Below are 20,259 nucleotides of genomic sequence, written 5' to 3'. Positions count from 1 at the left end.
CAATGTTCCAATGAATTTCCTCTAGAATAAAAGTTTTGAAATATTTATGTATTGCAACTTTTGAAAGGGAGTAGATATTTTTTAACACAAAGACAAAATTCATTGGGTCTTTTTCTAAATTTTGTCCCAAAAATTCCATCCCCAATTTACAATCTAACCTGGTGCCTTTTGTACAAATCAAAAACTACGAGTGAAATACAAGTTAAGATTGTTTAGTATATACTTAAGCAAGTGTGAACTTGAAACCCCATTTACGAAGCTCCATGTCTTGAACAATTTCACACTCTGCTGTTCTAATGGCCCTTTCATCATCCAACCCAGTAGTAGTAGTAGTTTCGATGTGAGGTGAAGGAGCTGTGAGAGATGTGGGTTCAGGATGCCTGGAATCCAAATCGCAAGCACCATTCTTATCATTAAACACGTTCTTGCTCTACGTAATAAGAAAATTTTGTTACTTCACTTTCAAGCCGAAACAATTATGAAAACATGCCACCAATAAACATACCTTACAATACGAGTGCAATAGAGAAGTAATGGTCTGCAAGTCCGACTTCATCTCCTTCAATGTGTCCTCGACCCTTGACACTCGACCATCTAAGCTTTTCAGATAGGAGAACACGTTGTGGTTGTGCTCCTTATGTGCTTTTCCTTCCCTTTTGCACCTCTTCATGCTCATTTCAGGCTCTGGTAGACGATCCTCCACATGATCCCTCATGAAACGTTCGGAATTGTTGTCAATGTCATGGTCATTGTGGGCATCGCAGTTGTCACTGCGCTCATGCTTAGCATGTGGACCCTGCAGATGCTCGTAATGGGGATTTGAAATATCCTCGTTGTGGAGATCATGGTCATCGAAGTGACCCTGAGCATCTTTTGGGCCATCACTATCCTCAGAGACGTCAATCACTGATGGAGCCCTCTTGGCTTGGTCTACTACATATATGGGTCGTTCATCAACCTCACTGTCTCTAAATTGCTTTTCCGCATCCGACATAATAAGTGTAGGAGAAATCACTATCTACATAAACCAAACATAAGCTAATAAGGTTAGTTCCACAAAATTGAGTCTCTTACATGCAAGACACGGGGTTTGTGTATGTTCTAACCCTCATAGAGTTGAAAACGTCTCTCTGCAATAACTTGGAAGGAAGTGAATACGAGCATGACCATCTCAAGATGCGAGGCACCGCCTCATTGTTCAGTCGAGTAACAGCTTTACCAGCAATTGACGATATGATTTCGTATGCCCACACCTACAAACAACATAAACTATTAGTCCAACATCTAAGAAACGTAATAAAAGATAACATGTAACACATGGAATAGATAATACCTGAAATGCATGAGGAAAACCAGGCAGGCTATACTTTACATTATAGTTCTTATTCAATTTGACCTTTTTTTTGTACATATCAACCTTGTTCTTTAGTGCATTTTGAAGGCCCCTCAACGTTTTCTCCCATAATATATGTCCCCAATCGAGACTATTGTAGTATTTCAAGTCCTCAACATCGTCCAATAGTGATTTGTTGATTATACTCTTTGTCCTGTCTTTCCCCATCATTGCCAACTCAGTGTAATAAACCAATGTAACCTTCACTGCGTCCAAGTCATCGTAGAAGTTCAAATTCTTGTATCTTTCCTCAAAGGTAAGGGGGTTCATGTCCACCACCAACTCATTGCCGAAATACTTTGTTCCTAGTGATTTAGTGGCTTCAACCCTTGGAACCGGTTTGGTAGGTGACGGCCATAATCCTGTCACCAACAAGAACTCTTCTTTGGAGAAGGTGGCGATAATACCATTCAGATTGAAGCTCATAGCATCTGGCCTCTCGTCCTTCACCTCTCGTAATAAAATATGATGGACTAATGGGCTGCTGAAAACCAGATCCATATCCACAAATCGTCCAAATACAGTCCTTTTGAACAAGTCCAGTTGCTTGGGGGTAAGCTTCTCTTTGACAATCTTGTTTGCTGTCCCAATGTGCGACGACATGCTCGAAGCTTGACCCGGAAAGCGATTATTAGGAGAAATCTTCAAACCTCGAGTCATTCTAGTCCTACATTTAAAAACAAGTAAAATTGAACTCGAACAAAAATATATAGTAAAAGCTTAGAAGGCAAGCTAAGTTTTTGAAATTATGTAAAATTATTGCTACTTGATAATCTCAATCATCACTTGCTGCTTGATACTCATTCTCGCCCATCAACTTTCACTCTAAACCATATTCAACAAAAACAAAAAATTATAAATCAATCAAGAGTATCAAAAGTGATATCGTATTGTAGAAAGTCGAGAAAATCCAAACAGCTTTGTGCTCAAGAAGGATGACAAACACCAAACGACAACTCAGAGAATTAGCAAAATCAACGAGTTTAAGTGTTTGATAAAGAGAAAGTGAAAATAAGAAAACAAGAAAGAAATGAAATGTTCATATATTTAAGTTGAAAATTTAAATGAGCGAGAAGCGAATGTGAAGAGTCCATGGCCACCATGGGTGCTTTGATTGATTGTTTCCGTAACTTCACATAGAACGCAAGTAAAAAAAAAAAAAAAAAAACTCATGATCTTATACATGGAATCAAATTTTATCTGTGCCTCTAATAATGGTCACAATAATAAAAAAAATAAAGCATAGAAAAAATGTCAAAAATAGCAAAATAGTTTATTTCTTTTTAAAAAAACCAGTAAAGTAATTTTAATTATTTTAATTTAAGGAAAGAAAAAGACTTTAACCTAATTGAAGATTGAAACCTTATCTCTCGGGGATGGAAATGGCTAACAAAACCATACCATACCTTCCTATCCCTTTCATCAACCACATCCCAAATGATAAATTCTAACCCAAAAGAAAAAAACAAACAACAGCCCCACAAATAAAGAAAAATTACTGAGCGATAATGGCAATGAATCCAATTCAACACTTCATCCACTTCCAAAACTAGAAACAATAAACAACTCATTCATATTCCTACAGCAAAAGTCATGGCACACACCAGCATATCCATTGAACAACAATAAACAAACTTTTACCGATCATCATGTTCCGCGGCAAAAGCATGGGAGGTGGACCTGCCGGAAACATCATCAGAACCGCCGGTAGAGCCGTCGCCAGAGCCGCCAATACCCCCACAAACCGACCTTCCTCTCCGACTTCCACTTCCAGAGCCACACGACGCCCCGGCGGCTCCGCCAATTTCCACGGCCTGTCGTCGAGCACTTCCCTTAGCCAGTACCCGGTTTCCACCACTAACGGAGTTCCCGCCGGCTGGCATTTCTGTAATCCGTACTGTGATGAGTTCGAGTGGGTTACTGAGGACGGAATTGAGATTGAAAATGGCGCTAGGGTTTATGAGGACTCAATGGAATGGTCCGTTCCGACGTTGGATGAAGTTCATGGCGCCGTCTCAGCGATTCACGAGTACGAATTCGAATTCTAGCTCCCTTTTTCCATTGAATTTTGTGTGTTTTTCTTGTGATTTTTCGGACTGAACTTCGCGGAGTATAGGGTTTTCGGTCAGGAGGAGAACGATGAAGCGGGTCAGGCGAGGAAGTATACGGGTTTGGTGAACCGGATTTCGCCGGTCGGGTCGGATGTGGATTGGATTGAACCGTGTTTGGAGATGCGGTTGGGTGGGTTTGGAGTTGAAAGGGTTTATGATGCTTTTCATTTATTGCAGACTGACCCTTCAGTTCAGGTGACTTTTGCTATTCCCTCCTTTATCTTTAACGATATCATAAAAATGGAATGCCCTTTTTCTAAAATTGCAATTATGGATTTTCTAGTTTTTTATTATTTATTTTTTCTATTTGATTTATTATATTGGTTCAATATATTATTGTTGGTTAAATTACAAATTTAGTTCTTGATTTTGTATCTATTTAGTAACAAAATTCTAAAAATGTATAATAGTTATTGAATTATCAAAAAATACTAATATATTCTTTCTTTATTTATTTTTTTGTTAAATATTAAGTTTGTCATGTAATTAGTTGAATTAACCAACCATTCTATAGAATACTCAATAATTAAATTTTGTATCTGATAAGTAATATTTGATTAATTTTTTATATAGTAATTTGTTCTTCACTTTACTATTTCAAAATGAGTGTTTATTTATTCTCTAACATTATATATACTTCAGTAGGGAGAGTAGATGTTATCTTATTGTTGAGTTTGAGAGTCTGAGACTCATTCTAAAATTTGTTAAAATCATCTTTGAAATCACCTGAAAGAAAAGTGTTTAATCTTTCAAAATCCATTTTGACGAGTGAAATTATATTTTGGAGATGTTGAATTACGCATAAATAGATTTTGAGTTATTAAACTCAAACTAAAATAAAATATGATAAAAACAATTTTAACCATTTAAAAATTCTCTCTGTCTTTTGGTGCATTTGGTGCATGGTGTACGTAGAAAATGGTTATGTCGGTATCATCAGATAAAGCGGTTTGGGAAGCAATAATGAACAATGAAGCAGTGCAACATCTTAGGAACTCATTCCATGAAGGTTGGTTCTTTTTAAGACTTTTTTTTAGGAGAGATTTCAACTTCTATTTTTTCTTAACCAATAGAACTATGATCAAGCAATTAATATGAACAACTATTAAATAACAAGATAGTAGTAAAGTCTAAAATGATTATTTCCTTTACACTGAACAAAATTATCTCATGGCACAAATTAGACATTGTTTGTTTATTCTCTTTTCGTGCAGCAAAAGATGAAGTTCGCCAAAATTTAGAGGAAACCTCTCCTGACAAACACTCAGAAAACGAATCGACGAACATTGTCAGATGGATTTTTGACAACACGAAAACTAGAGTGATGGAAGTGATTGAGAGAATCACAGAGCTGATGAACCACTTGTTTCATAGTGGAAATGAAAATGATGATAAGAAAAGGAGTGGAGAAGGAATGAATGTGTTGGAAGAAAAGCTAAGAACTTCATTCTTAATCTCCATTGTTGTGCTGCTTGTGGTGATGGTGACTCGAGCCCATAAGACTTCTTCTTCATAATCAATTTGACGACATCAAAACTTTGTTCAACTCATCCAATCTGTTCTTGATCTTTTTGCAGTATTTTCTTCTTTTTATTATTATTTTTAAGTTATGAAAGATTGGATTTTGGTATTCTAAAGTTTCTTTAAATTAGTTGTGCACATTTTTGTTCATGGTGTTTGTTTTTGCAATTCTTTTGACATTTTTGGTGGGTTATGTTTACCAGAATAGGATTTGCTTGTTTGTCCATCTTTGTTTTGGTTTCCTGTTTTAGAAACTCTGTAATGGTTTCTAGTTTTGGTTTTCTCATGTTTGTGTAAATTTTGGGACTAAAAATGTTTGTATTATAGATTTCATCCAAATTTAGTTGTGATATGTTTTCTTTATTGAATTTGATAAAAGACATTTTGAATATGTTTCTAAAATTGATAAGTGGAAGGTGTTTCTTTCTTTTTAAAAAATAATAAATTGTTGAGTAGTCTAAAAGTTCATATTAGGGTGTGCGCAAATTGTGTTTGGTTGAGTAGAGTTTTTCTTTTTTTGGACCGATTAGTCATTTTCAATTATACTTACAACCTTGTTGGTTCAACCAACAAGGGTCAATCCAACTCAAATATCTTCAAGTTGGGTTGGACTAGAGAATATGTGAAATTTGAGGCTAAAAGAGATTGATATGGGGAGGGAACAATTTGATTTGAGAGACAAGAATGTGAGGTATGAGTTAAAATCTAAGACCAAGTGGTGTGATTGTGAGAGGCAAGATTGAGTGAAAGGTTTGAGACTAGTAAGGTCTAAGTTGAAAACGAGCGAAATGTCAAGTGAAGACGCAAGAAATGTCTCAAACTGGCGAGGTTTGAGACTTTGAGTAGTGAACACGAGGTGAAACATGAAAGTGAGATGATATGAGATTGAATGAAAGACAAAGGTCTACGCAAACAAGGATGTAATGAAAATTTTGAACATGAGACCTAACTAGTTTACTTCAAAATTTCAGAAATTTTAGGTAATCCAAGTTAATTGGGTTACTAAGTTTTTTTTTAACATCCCTAGTCAGCATAGGATTCTATGAGTCCGAAAAGGAAGTAGAGTTTCACAAGAAGATAAATGACTAAGTTGAGTTCATAATTGGTACCATGCAACTTTAGAGGTAGGTAGGAAAACCTAACTCACACCATACTAAGGTTAGCTAAATAATCCATATGTTAACTTTTCATCGAACTATACTCAATTTAAAATCACATCAATGTAAATACTCTTAGGTAAACCAACTTTAGAGATGAGTCTAAACTACAAAAATAGTTGAAATACGCAACCCTCCAGTCTCTTTCCAAATTTCACACACCAACATAGACAAAAAGATTCACACAAACAATTTTATAAATATTTGAACGCATACCTTCAATTACTTGGCTATGTCAATATCAACAAAGTTATTTAAGTTTAATATAAACTTTGTGGTGAGATCCCAATCACCACCCAAAGGTTTAAGGTCTTATCTATCTCCCCCTCACTGTATATTTTTAATATATATATATATATATGAGAGATGGAAGAATTAAACTACTATAATCTCTACCTATATAATTCCATACACATATAAAATCCAATGGTATACGATCTCGATATAAATTATAGAAATTTTACACCTATCATCCAAATTCAATATATATAATGACGTAAGAAAATGTCCCTTATTTGATTAATAATAAAGCAGCAAAATGCTCCCAAAACTCCGCACGTTGCGCCACTGCCAAAAAAAAAAAGAAAAATCACCCGCCTTTCCGATCAACTTCACTCCGATGCAACAGATTTTTTGGAACTGGAAACCATCAGCTTTCCGCTATGCATATGCCTCGACGCTCCATGCCCACTCAACCAATCATCGCACCCGTCCAGAATCGTCGTCAGCTGAAACGGTGGCGCGTCGGTCGCCAGCCACTGATCCACGTAAAACGCCGTCTGTGAGCATGCTCTGTGCGGCCCCGCCGACGTAACCTCCACATAGTCGCAGAACCACCCGTGGTGGGACCCCGATCCGTCGGAGGTCAGGTTCAGTCGGCACACCGGCGATTCCAAGCACACGCCCCGTCCGCTGAATATGTCGATGTTGTCCCGTTCGAAATAGTCGTGTCCTTGTTTCATCAGTCCCCACGATTCTAGATCCGAAATCTCCACCGATTGGCCCCTTGAATCACCGAGTGTCACGCTGATTTTCGAGTCCGTTCCGCCCTTTAGAATTGAACCTGTCTTCACGTACAATGTGTATACGCATTTCTCCTGCATGCGCCGGAAAGACACTTTCATTACTTTTCATGGAACACAATCCGTTCAGAAATTATGGCGTTTTAGACTATTTAAAATGAGCTTGCATTGTATCATTCACTCAGTTCTTTATCGTGTATCATCAACGTAGAAATCGGAGCATGAGTTTCCATTTTCTAAGCACATTTCTCAAAACAATTGCCCTCTCGCAACACATAATCAATCTGAAAAGTGAATCATTCACTTAGTTCATTATTCAACTAGTTAAACGGAGCATTATCTTGCAATTTCCAAACAAGATTTCTCCAAATAATTAGCCTCTCATAACTCTAAATCGATCTGAAATATGAATCGATCAATCATTCAATTGAATACAATCAAAACAAAATCACCAACAAAAGAAATCAGATAATTTTCTAAACTACATTTCTACAATCAAATTAGATCAGTCTAAAATGTTGCCATAACTCGATTACTAAAGACAGAAACGCAAATTAGATCAGAGTGAATGAATATAATACGCAGCTTCAGTGATAGATCCAAATGAGGATGAGAAGCAAAAACGCAGAAATATGTTAAAAGAGAAGAAACTTACGGAAGAGTTAACAGCCATTGAAGAGAAAAAGAGAGCGATGAAGATAATGGAGAAACAGAGGGAAGGAGACGCCATTTTTCTTACTTTTTCCGATAGCTGTATAGAGATTTAATTAGGGCATAAGGAGATGGCGATGATTGGTTTATATACTGCTCCGATTGGCCGGAGAAGGTGGTTAGCCACTCTGTGTTTAGGACAGAGATTAACGCTTAGCTTTTGATTGACTTACCAAATTCAACTTAATATAATCAAAATTAGTTTTTTTTAATTACAACTTTTATTTCTTCATGGTTTTTTTTTTTATAGGTTAAAATAGAAAGTATAATTCACTCAATATTTGAAATGAGTTTTGTACTGCATAGGTTTGAGATTACAATACATTGTAAATTCAATCCATTAGGAGTCACCAATGACACATATGAAGAATGTGCATAAAGATATATTAAATTCTCAAAAATGAAAAGATGTTGTAGTCTCTCCGGCCAAAAAGTTAGTCTTATTGAGCTTCAAAAGAAAGAAAGAGAGAAAGAAATAGAAAACATTGACCTTCTAAAAAGTGAAATACTTTGATTGCATATTTTTCTCACAAAAAGGGACAAAAGCACCAAATCATACCAAGCATCCAATCCAACAAAATCCAAATCCAAATCCAAATCCTTGATTCCTACGAATCTATCACCTAACTAAGACCTAACTGAAAACCCATCTTCTTTGTTGCATAATTTCTACAAACATTTATGACGAACACAATGCTTCAATACCCCCCCAACTACCCTATTTCCTCTCTCAAAGTTTCACTAATTCAAAGCAAATTTTCAGCTACGCCTTGAAATTTTCACTTTTCTCTCTTTGTGTTTGCCTCAGAGTTGCATCGTTCTTCAGTTTTTCGTGGGAGGATGAGCGTGTGGGATTGCTGTGTAGAAGAGGCGCTTGCGAAGCTTGGGTTGCTCCAATTGCTCAGGTCTTTGAGACCCATTACACCATCCCTCGAGAAACTCAATCCCGAAGCCTCTATTGAAGGGAAGAAAGATGATGAATTGAAGGTGTTCGATGAAATGCAACCATGGGATAGGGCCTCTGTTGAGGTTGAAATTGCAGAGTCCACTGTCCAGAAATGGCTTCTTGACATTCCCAGTTCCGGTATGCTTCCTTGCTTTTGTTATGTGGGAATGAGGTGGCATTACAGCTTCAACCCACTGTTCATATTGTCTGTGCAATGTGAGTCAATATAATACAGATGCTTTGTGTGTGAATTGTGTAGTGGCTGTATCTGTTTGTTATATTCCATGCATGTTTTAATTCGAAAACGTCCGTCCACTTCAATTGTTATGTGCAAATGATTCGACAGTATATAAATACTATTATCATACCTAATTACTATCGGTGCTAAAATAAAATGATAGGGGAGTTGGAGTTAAGAAATTAATCCTCTTTCTATTTTATCGACGAAAAGTTCCGTATCCTTCAAAAAAAAAAAAAAAAAAGAACTTTTCGTGATCCACACAACAACTAAAGTGTCATGGGAAATTAACATACTTGGAGTTGTATTTCCCAACTTGGATTCTCTGCATTGTTGAGCTTAATCAAATAGTTCAGTTTAGGAATAAGTTTCGTCCTTTTAACTTTGGGAGTTGTTAATAGATTTCTAAACTTTCAATCTTTTACCAAACAGGCTCTTGAAGTTTAAAATTTACCTAACAGGTTTACCATTTTTTTAAACTCATGGACCTTGAAGGAGCAAAGTCCTATACTTTTGTTTTTAGGTTAATTATAATTGATGACCATTTTAGAAATAATAATTAAGGATATAACAACATTTAAAAGAAATTGCAAATATAGCAAAACTATCGCTAATAGACTTGTATCACTGATAGATTTGTATGATCTATCAATGATAGATCAATATTTACAAGATGGTCTATTGGTGATAGGTTTCTATCATTGATAGAATTTGATCAATTTTGCTATATTTGCAATTTTTTAAAAACGTTGCTATATACTTAATTATTTTGCATCTAATGGCTAAATTTGCTACTGTCCCTTGTTTTTAATTGATGTGTGAATTTGAAACCCATCTAAGTTTGGATAAGTTTGGCCATAATCCAATCGATGGGAAAAGAGAGTTATTTCTAGTTTTGCTACCCTACCTCTGTACCTGCCATCAACTTCTACCCTGAACCTCTTACTTTCTATGGAAACAACACCTTCTGGCTGTTGCCTGCTTCTGATGATGCAAGCCTCTCTCTGTCACCCTTGTCGTCTGACCAGAACAAAAGGATGATTTGTTATCAAAATGTTAGTATGGAGATCTCTGGCTTGTAGAAAGTAAGTAGGCATCTCATGGGTTCTAACTGATTATATCGAAGTCAGTGAGAGATCTAAGCATTTAGTTGTAAGGTCTTTGAATCATCCTATGTTGGGATGTGATTAATTTTGTTGGAATAGTTCTGATCATATGACCAAAGAAGATCAAGAAAATATATCAAAACAATTTTCACTCGTACTGTCTGACTTGAATGACATAGTCTGTTTGGCATTAAGTATCAGCGCTGCATCTTGTATTATATAATAGCTAGTTATGAGCAAGTCTAGGCATTTTTTTGGAGTCTCTTTTTTTTTGTGGTGCTTTTTTATATGCCTTTGTATATTCTCTCATTTTACTTACTGAAAGTCAGTTTCTTACCAAGGAAAAAAACCCACCAAAAAGGCCAGAACTTCTTTAAGAGCAACATTTAAACACGTGGTTCGACCCATAACAAACTCTTCCAACCCTCATCTACTTTATCTTGACTTTTATTGTGTCATATGGTGTTTCTACTTCGCACATTGTTCTAATATTTCATGCCATGTTGTTGAAATTACTCTTTTGTGCAAAATAATTTAATAAAAGGGAAAATTTTCATATCATCAGTTAAACTATTTATCCTTAAAAAAAGTGTCCTATATGTCTTATATCGCCATGGGCTTAGTATTATTGGGACAGTGGGTCCTTTATTTTTTATTCTTTTAACATACCTGCTTGGTGTTTTCTCAGAGAATTAATTTTTCCTTTGTTTTATGTAAATTTGCTCTGTTCTTATAGGAGATGAGATTGTAACCGAAGGCGGTGCCATAAAATGTCTTGTGGATCATCCTCAACAATTCAAGAAGTTAGTTCTATTTTCTGGAAATGATTATCTAGGATTAAGTTCCCATCCAACAATAGGAAGAGCAGCTGCACAGGTGTGTTTAAGGATATTAACTCGTCAAAAGAAATTCTGCCTCTATTGTACATGTATTACTTTACTCTTTCTGTAAAGTGTCTAAAACTCCATTCTAAACCAGGCAGCCCTAGAACATAGAATGGGCCCCAGGGGTTCTGCCCTAATATGTGGATATACCTTCCATCATAGACTGCTAGAATCATGCTTGGCCAAGTTAAAGAAGAAAGAGGTATGTATTATAGTATTAATGCTTTAATCAGAAGTACTCTCATCGAATGTATACACATTATGAACATAGATAAATCCAGGCCAATTACTGATTATCAATTTCAGTTTTTACAAAGCACGACACAAGTGTAATTTAAAAGGCCTCATAGTTGTCAAATGTTGCTTGATTGAGCAAGTCACAATTAAATAAATAGAAGTTACAATATAGGGCGATATTTACACATGAGAAATGAAAAACACTATGATACAAAATGAAACACATTGTAAGAGTTAAAAGCTGCAACATATGTTTCTGGCAGATGATAAAATATTGATGCTAGTTTGGTAAACTAAACACAAAAACAACCAGTTTTTACTCTGACACTCCGCTGTGACTATATGGCCATCATTGCAAGTGCCTGCCTGAAGGTGCTCTAGCAAGAGTTTCTCCTGATGCCTCTCCTCTTGCCATAGGTGAGGGCCCAATGTCTGTATAAAAATACTGTTTCATTTAGTGAATATTTTGAAAACTCCAGTATTTTGATTGGTTGTCAAAATATTCATTAGGATAGGGGTGAATGGCCATTTGCAATGTAAAATAAGAACAGTTAGGTGAATCAAAAGGTTGGAATTTTCTATATACATATAACCTGATCTAAGTAAATTCACATTATCAAATGACTACATAATTTTGACTGTATCGTTACAAATTTTACTAACCAAACCAAATATGAAAAATACTTCAGTATCATTACTACTACATTCTACATTCAACTGTGAAAACTGAACAGATAATTTATCATTGTTTAAGTAATATTGTCTCCAGGTTCATTATTAGAGCATTGTCTCGTTGAAGGTGTATAAATTCAGTGTAGACATTTAACATGAACATTTAACTTTTTTTTGGACCATATAGCACGAATTATGTTATATGATTGAAGCAAGCAATTCACATATTGGATCAATGTAGTGTTTTTGTAATTTGCATGTATCGTGAATAATAGGAATCTCTTTCTGATTTTCTTTAGGTTTAACCCTTCTGTTGCTTATTCATATTTTATGTGTGCTCAACTGTGAAATAATTTTATTGTTTCTAGGATTGCCTTCTTTGCCCTACTGGATTTGCAGCCAATATGGCATTGATGGTAGCGATAGGAAATATTGGCTCGCTCTTAACTGAAGGCAAAGCTTCATCTGATGATCAGAAGATTGCCATATTTTCTGATTCATTGAATCATGCATCTATTATTGATGGCATTCGTCTTGCAGAGCGACAAAGAAATGTGAAACTGTTCATCTATAGGCATTGTGATATGGCTCATCTTAACGACTTATTGTGTGTTTTTTTCTTTTTACCTTTTTCTAACTTCATTCTCTATATGTTAATTTGATATATTCAGATGCTTTGTTCCTGCTTCCAAATTATAACTGTTCCTTTTTTTCTTTTGGGCAGATCAAGTTGCACACTTACAAAGAAAGTTGTCGTAACTGATAGGTTGGTCCTGCATACAAGTGGTTTTTTCAACTCTATCTTTTCATTTTCTTGACTATATAATGGCCACCAACAAACTTTAGCTGCTCCAGTATGCGTGCTTTGATGATACTGTAATTTATGTGTGTTGTTCTTCTAAAATAGCAAAGTTTTCATTGATATAGTGAACACAAATCTTTAATATCCGTAGGAACTCACACAGAACATACCCAATTAGAGTCAATCACTGCATTTGCTGATGGTCAGTGAACTTCATTCATAATATGAAACAGCTTTCCAGTGATGAGGTTCTATTTGGTCAAATGAAAGCAGCCATTTCAGTAGCTTATTTGGTAGTCTACAACTTTGGTGATTGTGCTACTTGATATGATCTTATGTCTCTTGCATCATCTTCCATTAGCCTTTCACTGAATTTATTAGGTCCGAACTTTTTTCCTTTGTCCTAACTGCCAGTGTGAAATCGGTATTTGACATGTATCTTATTCATAATACAGCTTGTTTAGCATGGATGGAGACTTTGCACCCATGAAGGAGCTTGCAATGCTTCGCAAGAAGCATGGATTTTTGTTAGTTATTGATGATGTAAGTATTTTGAACTCAATGTTTTATTTAGAATTTTTTGAAGCTGTTTTTAGACATTATGATCTTTTGGAAGTCGTTTGTTGCTATCAATTCCATTTTTGGTGTTATGTGTAATTTTTTCTTGTCTTCTGCACGTTTCGTTTAGTTTTTTTGGTCAGAGCTTTAATATAAGTTGTAATATGCATTGTTTGAGTCAAAAGCTAAATATATATGTAAGAAGCATAAGTAATATTGTTCATGCAAATGTCAGGCTCATGGAACATTTGTTTGTGGCAAAAATGGTGGGGGTGTAGCCGAGATGTTCAATTGTGAAAGAGACGTTGACATATGTGTTGGCACCTTGAGCAAGGCAGCAGGGTGTTTTGGTGGGTTCATAGCATGCAGGTAATTGTTGTTATGCATTGTTCTCATTCATTATATTAACTTTTTCTCACTTTAAAAATATCTAGAATTTAAGTTCAGGTGCAATGATCGACATTAACAATTTCTTTATTGGCTATCAAAATGCCCAATGAGTCCATGACTGAACACTTGTTTCCATATGGACGTATGATCCAGACTTGCTATGTTTTGACATGGCAGGTTGGCTTCATTGTTGTCCTTTGAGACTTTTGCTTGAAAGGAATAGTAGAAATTTTAGGGACTTGGAGAGAGCTTGGAAGGAGATGTGGTTGTTAGCTAAGCTAGGTTTTAACACCTTTATGGTGTCGGGTTTCAAAGAATGTTTGTAATTACTCATTAGATAGCCCAATTTTATATTAGTTGGTTGGCTCCTTTGGTTTGGGTGTGCTGTTTTTGGTTAGGCCCTTGACCTTTCGTTTTATTCTTAGATGAATGCTTCGTTTTCTACAAAAGATTTACTATGTTTTATTTTTTTAATTAGAGAAAGATAATTTCATTTAGCCTGCTTTCCATCCACCTGTTTATGTGATTGTGTTCTGTTCCCCCATGTATTAACAGGCAACACATTCTATGCTTCTTTTCCATAGTTTTGGAAAATTAATTTTGATTGGCTTTATGATTTTCTTCCTTCGACACGAGCAGCAAAAGATGGAAATTGCTCATTCAATCAAGGGGCCGGTCCTTTATATTTTCAACTGCTGCACCCATCCCTCTTATTGCTGCTGGCCATGGTAGAGTAGATTTGTAATCACTCCAATGACTTCAACAGTTACTCTATACTAAAATGCAAATCTCTGAAGAGACCATTAATCCACATTGCCTAATCTTACCATTTATCCAATCTTGAAATTCCATGCTATTAATTAGTCCATCTCTTAGCAGCTGCAGTCTTAGTGGCGAAGAGGGAAATGTGGCGAAGAAGGGAAATTTGGAATCGGGTGCAAGATTTTCGTGATTTGACTGGAATCCCCATCCAAAGCCCCATAATCTCTCTTATTGTAGGCAGTGAAGGGAAGGCATTGAAAGCCAGCAGGTGTTATGTCACCCTTTCGACTCATTTAATTAATTACTGTTTCAACCGTATGTGTCATTGTTTTGTTTTTGTTATGTACACATTTTTTTTCTTTTGGAGAACAGGCATTTGCTGAAATCCGGTTTTCATGTGACTGCTATAAGGCCTCCCACAGTTCCAGCCAACTCATGCAGGTTTGCTTTCTTTTGAATCTCATAGAATATTATTTCTTGAGATTTTCTTTGATTTTTTACTTCACAATTTTCATTAACATATTTGCTCAAACACACTAATCTCTGAATATCTTACTGTATTTAAATGCATTCTTATTTCAAAATGGAGCTGATTTCTTTAAGAGTATGTACACTCTTCCAATCCTCATGCCTCTTCTGCCTATGGTCCGTACCACTTATCACCATAGAAACCAATTAAATCTCCATCAAGAAGTTTGAGATGGTGAATGTCAAAGTTGAAATCAATTTTTCTAGAAAATACTGTATTATTATTATAAGCCAACGTGCTAGGCCTTTGAATTTGGACTAATCAATTGTACGTTTAAGAATGTAAAACCTTTACTTGTTAAACTGATCTGACCAACTGCCGTGTCATTGTGTTGTCATCAACTCCCATCTCAGGCTTCGGGTGACCTTGAGCGCAACGCATACAATAGAAGATGTGAAGAAGCTAACCAGCGCACTATTGCAGTGCATTAGGTTTCAAGATATCGCTATTAATGGTAATTCTAATAGGTTCGCAAGATTGTAGGTCTTGATCTTTTGAGATCTCTCATTGGGTTTCCTTGATTGTTTACATGGTTAGGTTGTTTTGCATCAATTTTGTCTAAGCAGAAGCTAAAATTTTGTATCCATTTGTAGTTAACTTCAGTATATATATATATTCTTATTAAGCTTATGACATTATTATTTGAGTCGGTGGGAAAACTTTTAATCCCTTTATTGTTTGTGATTTAATCCCACCATTGCCATAGATAATTGCTTTGTGATTTTCATTCGTATATTAATAGATCTTTTACGTAAATTTTAGTGTTTTTTCCCCTTAATTTCTTTCTTGTATATTTGTATTTGATTATAGTAAAACAAATTGAACTGCCACACTTAAAGTTCAAAATTGTGACTTTGCAATTCCAACTAGTAGATTCGCTCTAAAAGGCCTTTAAATTCAAGAAATTCCACTTGTTTTTTTCTAAAAAAAGAAAATGAAATATAAAAAGTTTATAAATCATCACAATACACCAATACTTTGATGTAATTTTTTTTCCCACCATTTGATAAGTCTTAATTTGTCAACTAATCCATTATTTAATATTTTCTACCCCGAAAAAGAAACTTCCTTCGTTGTTCGAATTTCACATTTGTCGAATATATTATTTCTTGTTTAGTAGTATTGGGATTGAGTAAGCAATTTTACAAATATCAATGCAATACACTAACACCATTATAATCACCACCATTTCCTCCAAATTCCGGTTTGTCAATTTAGGTTCTACAACACTAATTATACTTGTATCGTATACCGTCCCCCAACAAAAACACACACGTAATTAAATGAAGTTAGGCTGATATATAATAGAACTATCTATATTTTAATCCCCAAACCTACTTGATTAAAACTGACCAAAGTCAAATCACTCACCTTCTGAAAATAGATCTAGAGATGATTTAGAGGTTGCAAGATCCAACAACCATTTATCTCTCATCAGCAACCATGAAGGAGTGGAGGAAGGAGACCCTGAGCATTCCTTTCCTTCCACACCATCATTCTCTTGATTTCCACATACCAACTGCATACACATAAAAATGGTGTCAAAAAGAAAATTAATGAAATTTGCTTAAAATCTTCAAATTGGAAAAAAGAAAATTGATGGAAAAAAAAAACCCCCACCTTTTCATAACTTTCTAATTATTGAACTTGTGATTGTTTTTCACCTTTCTTAAATAAACATTTAAAATTTTAAAAACTATTTTTATAAAAATATAATAAATAAAGGTTAATTTTCAAAGAGTAATATTAAGGATGGACCTATTATCATGCCTCTCACTTTCCCACACATGAAAAAACAATTAAAATATTTCAAAAAAGAGAGAAAAAAAAATGGACACATGATAAATTAAGATCAAACAATATTAAAAAAATAAGGGTTAAAGAGTGAGAGATGCATACATTTGGCAAGTCGTGGCAGGCAGTAGCATTGGAGTGCCTTCGTTGGTAGGTGAGTGTCCCACAGAAAGCAAGGTCGCAAGGTCCATGAGGAGGAACCTCATTAAGGTTGATGAGATTAGGGCTTGTTGTGATATTTGAGAAAGTGGTGGTAGTGGTTGTGGTGAGTGGACGCATGGCCAAAGGCTTAACAGGGGATGTGGGGTGGGGTCCAATAGAGGAGGGTGAGGGTGAGAGTGAGATTAGGCGTGGTGCAGCAGTGGTCGTTGAAGAAACTGAGGGTGGGGTTGGGACCACAAAATAAGGTTCATCATCCTGCAGCTGAGGGGACATTCCCATATTTGGCCATAGGAACGTACCCTGTGGTTTGCAAATCCTGAACCCACTCTTTAGCCTTCGGATTTTTGCTGCCTTGTCCTCCGTTTTTCCGACCATATTACCCTCTTCTTCTCCCTTCTCCACTTTTGATTTTAGGTTCCTTGTCGTCTCCTGCATCATTCAACATTTGTAATTAATGCACTTGTTCATCGCATTAATGGAATATTCCCGTCACCGATCTCAATAGAATATAGATATCTAAGTTATGATCTACCATGTATGATTAGTAGTCAAGTACTCAAATGATATACTGTAATTATCGAATAGGTGGTCCTTTTAAATTTTGAACTTATTTCCCGGGGAAGCTAAGAGAAGTTATATTTTTCATCTTTATTTTTATTTTTTTTATTATGATAAAAAAATATATATATATATATATTTTTAAAGTTGTGGCCTCATCATCCATATTTGATAGTAGAATGTGATTGCAATAAATCATACGATAGCTATTTCAAAATAAATAAACTATTCCTTCTTCAAAAAAAATAAGTGCACAATTCAATATTGATCAAATAATTTGGCCTGTCCAACCCTTGACACGTGTAACTTCTAACTACGTTATAATTTACATCGGTAGGCAAAGTTCATTTCTTCTAAAAGTAAAAAAGTACGAGAAAAGTGTCATTTGATCGGTTTGTATTTCTCTGATGGGGTGGGTTTAAAAAGGTGTGTGTTAAAAGGTGGTAGTGTGAAACTAGTGCATTTTTGTTGGTAACATTGACATCATAATTTATTTTATAAATTGCCCTGTCCTCATATCAGAAAAAAGAAAAACAAAACAAAAATAAGACTTTCCCTAATTATCGTGAACATAACTTGCAATGTAATCTCTCCTAAGCACGTGGTTCAAGCAGATTTACTAAAACACGGAGAAATTTCATACCACGCACATCAGCGAATAAAAAAAAAAACTACAGGCTTAGTATTTGGTTACCTCCATTCCACGCAGTGATAGTGAAATCTCTATTAGCTGTTCCTCGATTTTGACTTTTTTATTCATCAATTCGTTGTAGATTTCCTGTCATTGAGCATAAAATGAAATAATAAGTATGCGTAATTCGGCCTTGGAAAGAACTAATTAGTCCTTTTCAAAATCATCACCTTTAATGCAGTCAAGGAATGTATTTCGTGGTCCAGACTTGTGGATGTAACATCGGAATTCGGTTTAGTCACGATATTTAAATCTTGTTGCTTTGCAGACGCCAGTTCTTGAATGGATCTGTACATTTTTACCCAATAAAACAGTGCAATATAGATCCAAGGCCAACATTTCGGGAAAGTTATACAGATAGAAAAATTAGATCATAAAAAGATAAAGGATAAAGTAGGGCCAAGGACAATTAAAAATTGTATTTTGAACATGTACAAGGTGATTACTAGGGGCAGTCAAATGCAAAATCTAATCATTTTTCCTCAGACAGCTACTCTGATAATTAGAACTTGAGGAAAGAGATCAAGATTTCGAAGCAAGGAAAAAATGACCATCCACATATATGAACAACCACAGAAAAGAAAGAAATAACTTACTTCTTAATTTTCGCAATCTCCACGTGGAGCTCCTTGATATCCCTGGCACAAATGGGATCCTGTGTAGGGTTATCACCCAGCTTCCAACCAGGTGGCGGTGTCCAATATGGATCCTGCACTCCAGCCTCCCTTCTGATATTTACCAAATCGGCACTCTCCAGCCAATATTCCATTGCACCATCGGCATTATGTCGTCGACGGAATCTGTCAGCTCCACCAGGTGCCACCTTTCCAGCCATGTGCTTCAGTAGATGGTCCAGCAAGCCCGTATCACCAATCAGCTTTCGAGCTTCAGCTCTCAGGGCTGGCCTTAGTATTGGGTTCCCAAAGACTGCTCCTTTGGTCTTCATAATCTTCAGCATGTTCTCTTCCGCTAATTTATATCTTCAATGTTATGATTAAAGCAACCCATTAAAGACGACTAATCTAATTTGAAAGTTTCAAAGTTAAAACGAGTAAATATTCGATCAGGGTTTCTCACCTCTCAACCGACCATCTGTCAATAGATTTCTTCAGTTCTTTTTTCCTACCAGTATTACGGAGTTTTACCCCATTTTTCTTTTGAGGAGGTGCATTCTTGAGATTCTTCTGAACGTTTCTAGGGCTGTAGCGCTTCCTCTTGAGGTTGTTCCGTTTTCCATATGTGTCGTTCACGACCTTAAATATTTCTTCCTCATCCTCTTGATCTGTTTTCTTGTCCACTTCTCCTAAACTCTCGTTTTTTGCTTCATCCAGCTGATCGATCGATTTTGACAAAACTACTATCTTTTTATCTTCGTGCCGACCTATGTATTGAACTTGCCGCCGGCTACCCCACTGGACCATCCCAGTGAACTTGAGTTCTGACCAACAAATCCCCTTCTTTGAAACTGCATTGTTGACCTCCCCACCAGAACCCGAGCTTCGATCTCTCTCGGTGTTCTCAGACGGTCCGATCCAAAAGCTCCAGGAATTTCTTCCATTTGCAATCTCCGCGGTTTCTATTCTCCGGTAGAGTGCATCTCCAGCAATGTTTGAACTCATTATATACTTCTCATTTAGTCCAGGGAGCCCTTTTTCATTTGGATTGTTGCAGTTACGGAAATGTGTTCGAAGCGAATAAACACTTGGGTATCTCAAGGATACATTGACTTCATCCTTTTCACTCACCTGCATTATCAAATGAACAAAGAACGGAATTAAAGGACATGAAATTTTATGCCAAAAGATCATAAATATATATTGTGTGAATTTGGTAAAATACCATGACTACACGGATTGCCCTTAGCTGTTCTGGGGTAGAAGGTGAAAGCTTTGAGTGGTCTATTTCATAGAAAGAACCCACTTTTATTTGCTCCAGGTAACCCTCTGATTCACAAAGGCCAAATGAGAAGATGAATCACAGTTATCCAAACGTTGCCTCATATGCATAAATTTAAA

General features: G+C 35.9%; 5 protein-coding genes across 8 annotated transcripts; 2 read left to right on the top strand and 3 right to left on the bottom strand.

Annotated features, from left to right (window-relative positions):
* Nucleotides 1-33: 33 nt before the first annotated feature.
* On the bottom strand, nt 34-3,535 carry LOC105435430. 2 transcript variants are annotated; one of them, XM_011656354.2, is made up of 5 exons: nt 3,035-3,533; nt 1,334-2,060; nt 1,107-1,253; nt 506-1,018; nt 34-430 (listed from the first exon to the last, which is right to left on the bottom strand). In XM_011656354.2, exons 1-5 carry the CDS (start codon nt 3,274-3,276, stop codon nt 224-226), a joined length of 1,836 nt encoding a protein of 611 aa, XP_011654656.1. In that variant the 5' UTR covers nt 3,277-3,533; the 3' UTR covers nt 34-223. The 2 variants fall into 2 exon arrangements, with proteins under 2 accessions (XP_011654656.1, XP_031741885.1); XM_031886025.1 differs by having other exon boundaries at nt 243-380; nt 3,035-3,535.
* LOC101213053 lies at nt 3,364-5,020 on the top strand. The gene is made up of 4 exons (XM_004145842.2): nt 3,364-3,422; nt 3,510-3,699; nt 4,420-4,513; nt 4,719-5,020. Exons 1-4 carry the CDS (start codon nt 3,364-3,366, stop codon nt 5,018-5,020), a joined length of 645 nt encoding a protein of 214 aa, XP_004145890.2.
* Nucleotides 5,021-6,557: 1,537 nt separating this feature from the next.
* LOC101212967 (PLAT domain-containing protein 3) lies at nt 6,558-8,071 on the bottom strand. Its single transcript, XM_004145922.3, has 2 exons — nt 7,860-8,071; nt 6,558-7,279 (listed from the first exon to the last, which is right to left on the bottom strand). Exons 1-2 carry the CDS (start codon nt 7,932-7,934, stop codon nt 6,794-6,796), a joined length of 561 nt encoding a protein of 186 aa, XP_004145970.2. The 5' UTR covers nt 7,935-8,071; the 3' UTR covers nt 6,558-6,793.
* A 298-nt stretch (nt 8,072-8,369) lies between these two features.
* On the top strand, nt 8,370-15,795 carry LOC101213297 (8-amino-7-oxononanoate synthase). Of its 3 annotated transcripts, none has more exons than XM_031886185.1 (11): nt 8,370-8,999; nt 10,942-11,081; nt 11,184-11,291; nt 12,367-12,605; nt 12,723-12,764; nt 13,256-13,343; nt 13,594-13,727; nt 14,388-14,476; nt 14,634-14,778; nt 14,883-14,951; nt 15,393-15,795. In XM_031886185.1, the coding sequence occupies exons 1-11, from the start codon at nt 8,756-8,758 to the stop codon at nt 15,520-15,522; spliced, it is 1,428 nt and encodes a 475-aa protein (XP_031742045.1). In that variant the 5' UTR covers nt 8,370-8,755; the 3' UTR covers nt 15,523-15,795. The 3 variants fall into 3 exon arrangements, with proteins under 3 accessions (XP_031742045.1, XP_031742044.1, XP_004145891.1); XM_031886184.1 differs by having other exon boundaries at nt 14,625-14,778; XM_004145843.3 differs by having other exon boundaries at nt 8,376-8,999; nt 14,628-14,778.
* Nucleotides 15,796-16,227: 432 nt separating this feature from the next.
* On the bottom strand, nt 16,228-20,244 carry LOC101213204 (protein DYAD). The gene is made up of 8 exons (XM_031885366.1): nt 20,235-20,244; nt 20,084-20,187; nt 19,322-19,989; nt 18,841-19,224; nt 18,415-18,532; nt 18,248-18,331; nt 16,939-17,424; nt 16,228-16,558 (listed from the first exon to the last, which is right to left on the bottom strand). Exons 1-8 carry the CDS (start codon nt 20,242-20,244, stop codon nt 16,403-16,405), a joined length of 2,010 nt encoding a protein of 669 aa, XP_031741226.1. The 3' UTR covers nt 16,228-16,402.
* Between the last annotated feature and the right edge of the window lie 15 nt (nt 20,245-20,259).

The sequence above is a fragment of the Cucumis sativus genome, chromosome 5, assembly GCF_000004075.3.
Source record: "Cucumis sativus cultivar 9930 chromosome 5, Cucumber_9930_V3, whole genome shotgun sequence".
Lineage (NCBI taxonomy): Eukaryota > Viridiplantae > Streptophyta > Magnoliopsida > Cucurbitales > Cucurbitaceae > Cucumis > Cucumis sativus.
This window is presented reverse-complemented; position numbering and strand designations above follow the sequence as displayed.